General features: G+C 40.2%; 1 protein-coding gene across 1 annotated transcript in view; it reads left to right on the top strand.

The window, feature by feature from the left end:
* Positions 1-6,424, top strand: part of PCNX1 (pecanex homolog 1) — a 138,855-nt gene extending 132,431 nt beyond the window's left edge. The window contains exon 36 of the mRNA XM_025194118.1: positions 1,431-6,424. Within this exon, the coding sequence (XP_025049903.1) occupies positions 1,431-1,571 (141 nt within the window). The 3' untranslated portion in view covers positions 1,572-6,424. The remainder of the gene's footprint in view (positions 1-1,430) is intronic.
* The last annotated feature ends 215 nt before the right edge of the window (positions 6,425-6,639 follow it).

Raw genomic sequence — 6,639 nt, 5'->3', positions numbered from 1 at the left:
GCTGAAATTCAAGTCCAAGTCCAGTTTTTCTTTACAATTAAGAGTTTAAATGTTTAAATTGAATGTTTTTTAAAAGCCATTAGTCTTCTATAAACACCTCATTTTGGTGAATGGCAAAGGAAACCCTTCCTCCTTCCTGCTAAAGATGCACAGATACACAAGTACAATAACATGCAACTGTGTGGGCCGGGAGCGGGCCGAGGCCCTCGGGGGCGCGCGGCGGGCTGTGGCCAGCAGCCCGGACACGCCGGGTCGGGGAATGCAGGCCGGCGGGCTAGAATTAGGCACGGACGCTTAGCGGTTGATTAAAGATTATTTTACTTACACCGAAGATGGTTGCGGTGCAGGCAGGAAAACTTGCTTGGGTTGCGGTTACAGATAGAAAAGAAGAGAGGTGGACAAGAGTTCCTTCCACGTGAACCTCTAGCCCAATCCGGTTGAAGGCTCTAAACACGCGAGCCCGTCGCGTCAACCGAAGAAAACAACTCGAAGCAGAGCGCTCTGGATACACTCACACGAAGTTTGCTAGGCTCCGTGGAACTTGCACGCAGGGAAGGGGTTCGTCGAGGGATCGCACTCGACGACGGGGAGAGGCCAGAGGTTGATCAGACCCCTGTAGCCTTCTTAAGGTACACGCTGGGTTCGATAGGCTCCGCAGCGCTTAGAGATCTTCATGAGACATGAAGTTCTCCTCCTCCAGATGGTTGTGGAGTCCTCCCTTGCGGGGTTCTCCTCAGAGTTCTCCAACTTGGGCGGAAACCACTCAAGCCTCTTATATGGCTAGCAAGCCAATCGCTAGCCGCCACGTGGGAATAATTTAGACCTGGCCAATAGTGGGACACACATTTGCATGCGAATGGCGGGAACTCCTTTGCACCGTGCACTTCTCTTTGCAACTAAGAAATGCACCCTGCAAAGAAAGCTCTGAGTGGCGGGGAATAATTTAGCAGTGCCGAAGCGCACACAAACAAAATCACACCCTTGGGTTGTGACAGTAACCTGCAGGCTATCTTTGCATTTGTATCTAGAGAAGTTGAACGTTGTAGTTAGAAGAAAAAAGAACACAGCTAAAGTTAGGTGGAAGACAGGAAAATAAGCAACTCATGTTTTTTGTGTACCCCTTATCCCAAAATAAACCATTCTTAGCTTGGCTTGTGTATACAAAGTAATATTTGTTTCTCAAATGACTTAGGCTATTTACAACTGTTCTTTACAGACTTTTAAAGAGACTGCAGCAGCTCTAGCAAGGTTTGCAAAAGAATGTACCTTCTTTTAGACTATGCTGGCATTGCAACATGTGTGACTGGGTTGAATAGCATTCTTTGCTGCTGCCTGTATATTGCTATGCAACAGGTTCATGATTCGCCACTGCTGAATGGCAGCCATCTGTGTAGGACTGACTTTTGATTTGGCTGTGGTTACCTCTCCAGGTGATTCACCGCTGGGTGCCTTGCAGCAGAGATCCAGGTAGTAGGTCCCACATAGACAAAACCATCCTGCTCGTCCAGATTGAAGATAAGTATGTTGCTGTGGTTGAAACTGGAGTCCTCGAACTTGGGGCCGAAGTGTGAGTCACACTGACAGTTAAGCTTTCCCTTCTCCAAGGAGTCAGAAAAGAGGACGGGTCATGAGAAGAGGCTCCCAGGACACAACACTTCGGTCCAGTTGTAGGAAATGACTTAAAAACAGACAGGGCTTGTAAAAGTCCCTTCCCCCGAAATACACAAGCGTGACAGGTTTCTTTAAGTTATTAGCTGCTGAGGAAACACTTGCATGAAGGTTAGATTTGAGACATATCTTTTATTTTTAAAATTTGTTTTATGCATTGCATAATGCTTTAAATCGGCAAACTTCCATTCTACAATTGGAGCACCTCGTTTTTCTAATTGTTTTGCCAAAAAATTACCATACTTTATCAGTATGTAGAGTCTGTTCACCTTATTTTAAAGAAATGGAGTGGCATACAAACCTTAAGTTTGGTGTAAAGCAGTAGAGAGGTTTTATGTATGACAAGAAGAGACTGAACAGATGTATAGATTCTTATTCCTTGTGAGCTAAAAACATTAATGAGAGAACTGCACTAATTTTTTTACAGCGATGCACTAAGAACAAAAAACCTGAGATTGCTCAGAACATTTATTTATATATATAAATAAAGTACCATTATTTAAATTGCCTTTGGGATTAATCCCCTCCCTCTCCATATACGTGTTGATGGGTAAGGGCTGTGCCATGGGTTCTGTTTGGTTTAATAGTCTGTAATTCGTACAAGTGCATTTGTTGCATCCTTTTCACAATAAATGGAAAAATACCAAATATCTAGTAATGCACCCAAGTATCCCTGTACTATATAGATATATTTTGGTGGTGGTATATCCGCTTTGTACAACATATCCAGCTTTAAAGTGGACCCAAATGTACTTTTTTGAATCCTACTCCTTCCTTTACACAGCCTTGGCTATTGTACATCTTCTGTACCCAGAGCTAGCTATGTTATCTCAATGGCTCATCTCTGGAAGAGACACTTGCCTTTCTGAGAGAGGTAGAGATCCATGCTTCACATCTACTTTGTGGGATCTTGAAGGTTTCCACATTCAGTTCAGTTAACTAACTTGACTTTTCTTTTTTTTTTCAAGGAGCTTATATAGGAGGCACAGCCCTGAACTGTTATATCACTTTTACCATTTCGCCTTTTATTCCCCTGTAGTCTTCATTCTTTTCTATGACTTGAATTTTATTTTCCGTGATTATATATTCTATGTAAGTGTAATTTGAGTATTTATAACTGTGAAGTTGAATTATTCATGTGTTGCATATCCTAGGTTTTATTGTGTTTTTTAAATGTGTATATTCAGGGAAACAAGTAACTCGAGTTTATCCTGGAGTGTGAGGGGAAAACTGCAGTTTATTTAACTTGCAGCTCCTATGACTCGCTTCTCTTAATCCATGAGAGAAATTTACATGTCGTGATTGTTTCCTGTTTCTGATCTGTAATTACATAGGACTCTGCGCACAGTCCTAGCTTTTGGGAGCAGCCATCTTTCTCTTCCAGATCACCTCTACTTCTTCCTAAGTAACGTAACTGGAGAGACTTTTATAGCCGGTTGTCAGGCATATGTTGCATTAGTTTCTCTGCCAACAGTGAAGTCTAGTTCCACTACATACATACTTGCAATAGTGAAGTTATATGGGATGTGGGAAATATGGCAAGCAATTGTCTACTGCAAAGAATTACTGAAATGATGACCCAAGTCACCATATTTTTTTTGAAGCGTGAAAGCCCCCTTCCCATGCCTGGTGTCCAGTTAATAGTGATTACTGTTCACAGTGTTTTGTACAAGGGTTCTGCTTACATTGTACACTGCAAAGCCTGTACTAAGTACTGTGCGTTTTACAATTGCATATTGTGCAGTTTCTGCATACGCAGTCACATTTGATCTTAGCATCAACACACAATTCTTGGTGTACCACCTTGGAAATATTTTTTGCTTTTCCAAATAGCTTATCACTTGGGCACATTACAGTGTAATTAAACTCATCTCTTACCTATCTGAAAACATAATTTCAGTAGGTGACTGCATTGGTAGTTTTTGCTGTCAAGACTGAAGAAAATGTGTTTGTTTTGTGTTGAAGCTACATAAATGGTCTAGCCTCTATGTCCCTCCCCTTCTGGTAGCTACAAAATGCATTTTCTTTATGATTTAGAATGTTATTTCACAAAGGTTATGAGGAATAAGCAACCTCTCTAGAAACAGGCCACAAGTTTGATATATTACTTATAAGAACTCTTTGTTCTTCCAGAGCCTCCAGATAATCAAATAATTTAAATAGTGAAGCAAGTACGTAGATGTCATTTTAAAATACCAGACCCTAATGGAAGCAACACTTCAAATACATTAGAGCTGGATTTGATGTGCAGCCTTTTTTTCTAATTCTCCTTTAGCCAAGTCTGTCATTGGTAGTGAACATCATAGAAAGTGACTTGAGGATACATAAAATACTATGTAAATATTTCTTGGCCAGAGTTGGATTAAGGCTTTAGAAGACTAAAGTTCTTTAGAAGGAAGTAGGATTTCTTAAAGGGTAAAAATGACTTTATTTTAAGGCTTCCATTGTATTGACATTTGGGGGCAGCTGATGTCTTGGTCACTTAATTAAAAAACATGTTACTAACTGTCTGGTGCAAAGTCATTCAAATAGCTGCATTCAGCTGCCCCAGGAGTGCTCAGTAGAAGATGGCTAATTGCCATTTCACTCTTCTGTGAGATTTTGGAAAATTTTGGAGATTTTGCTTACCATTCCTTATGCCAATTACTTGGATAGAGAATCCTTAAATTCTGAAAGTTACATTTAACTATTAGTCTGTTCAAATTTACAGTCTCTATCCTTTTCACTGAGAGAGGAGATGAAACCCATCTAATATTAATTCTATCTCTTAACTTGTTACGTCTGTCCATGTTCCAAAAAGCATTTAAGTGGAGAATGTTATGTTTTCATTCCATGCTGGTATAATGTACTGGGATTTGATCTTGATGCAGAAGAATCTTCTGTTGGAAGTGGCACAGGTAAACGTTTTCCAGGTGGTTTCCATTAAATTGGCCAAGACTTCAGGAGAGCATGCTGAAACATCTTCAGCCCATAATGGGACCTTCAGCCTCATAGAAGTGTGCTTTCATTACACTCTGGGAGCATTGTATGCTGCTAGCATTCTGTTGTACTAACATTCCAGTTAAGACTAGGTTTTTATCCTCCAGGTAGATTCTAATCTACCTTGTTTTTGTAAGGAGGTTTCTGTAAAGGTGGTATCTATGGATACATGCATAAAACCTTACTGTTGACTTGCAAATATGCAAGTACAGAACTGTGCTGAATGTCCCACTAAGCAGGTGATAGGAGCATTCAGAAGTAAAACACAATTTGTTTAACTTGTAAATCCCTTCCTCCCCTCCCGCTCCCAGCTATTAAACCTTTTGGTGCTTCCTTTTTTACTAAAGACATTCCAGAATGGATATGAGATACCAGTGATGATACCTGAAATCGTGTCTCACTTCTGGTATCTGCGATGTTGCAGAGTGATGAAACTGGGATATCTCTTAGGATGCGATAAATACCAAAGGTTTTCACAGTAAGGTTGGGGGAAGACAGGTTGTTTTTTTTAAAGAAGCTATAGTATTTGGTTGTGATTCTATATCCAGTCCAGTGGGATACTTAGCATTTATAGACCTTCATTCAATTTTCATATTGGCTGTGCAGTTTGTCAGTCCTCCCACGCTGTCTTGCTTCCCCTTTGAGAAGCAGTGAACTCTTAGGACAGAGACTGGGTGAATCATGAGCTGAAATGAGGTATGGTATGGCATCCATACTCTTGGCATTTTGTGGCAAGTGTCCTGAAAGTTTTTCACCTTGTGAGGGTGGGGGAAACATTACCTAATCAAACTGTGAAACATTTCCTTGATGCCACCTGTATAAGACCTGGTGACCCAGGAGTGTCAATACAGAAAAGCTATTTCTAAAGAACATTCTTAATTTCAAGGACTCTTCATCCACAAAACAGTGGAACAACTTGGATTTATTACAGTGAATAATGTAATTCTTCAAAATATGCAAGTACCTTATTGAACATTAGGTTAAACCACCACAGGAATTATGTACTTAATTTTATTAAGGGGATTTTATACCTATTATATAGGCTTCTACTCTTTCCTTGTTGTCCAGCATTACTCAGCAATTTGATAACCTAATGCATTTCACTCAGTGAAGCTGGACAGGATAAGAACTTGTAGTGATAATTAAGATGTGCCTTAGTAAAACAGTGGGTACATAAAACCTGGATGAAAGATAGCATACATGGTTTGTTTCAATCCAGCATTATGCATATTTCTAAAAAGGTGATCCAAGATGGCTGCTCCAAAAGAATCTGAGAGCAGACAGGCATACATTACTCACAGTCACAAACCTTTGAATACCAACAAAGCTAATGATTTCTATTTTGTACAGTTTTGGAATATATAACCCCCCAGGACATTCATTCAGCCCAGGACCTGATAGACTGAGATAATTTAAACTGAGTATATAAACTTATTCCAAAAGGACCCTAAGTAGGCCTACCAATATGCTGCTGATTGGGACATAGAGGGAGAGGGGAATAAAGCGTAAACTGCAAGAATCACAGGATGGGTTTTCACTGGGCTACAGGAAGTATACATTGCCTCTACCAGCATATGGATATCTTGCCAGGGATAGGGATATATGTACTTGCGTGTGTCTGTGAGTGTGTATGTGTCTGCGCGTGTTATTGGAAACAGCCTGTAAATATTGTAGCTGTGTAAAATGGAAAAAGCTAAGATTTTTTTGCAACATGTTGCATCAAAAGGACAGTATTGACAGTGAAGAAACACTGAGAAATAAATTTTTTTCCACTTGTGCTATTGTCATTTATTGAGTTCTTCACTTCCCCTCCTACAGTGTGCCTGGCGTCTCACAAGTGACTAAGAAGCACTATTCTTAAAGTTGCACCTTTAGCACATCACTCGTGTTCCCTTTTATGAAGGACTCCTCCCGATTTCTCTTATGCACTATAACTCGTGACAGCTGAGAACTTCAAAATATTAAGTATTTGTTACTGTCAAGTTTCCCCAA

Source organism: Alligator sinensis, unplaced genomic scaffold (assembly GCF_000455745.1).
Source record: "Alligator sinensis unplaced genomic scaffold, ASM45574v1 scaffold768_1, whole genome shotgun sequence".
In the NCBI taxonomy this organism is placed as follows: domain Eukaryota; kingdom Metazoa; phylum Chordata; order Crocodylia; family Alligatoridae; genus Alligator; species Alligator sinensis.
Note: the sequence above shows the minus strand (reverse complement) of the source record. Positions and strands in the feature narration are given on the sequence as shown.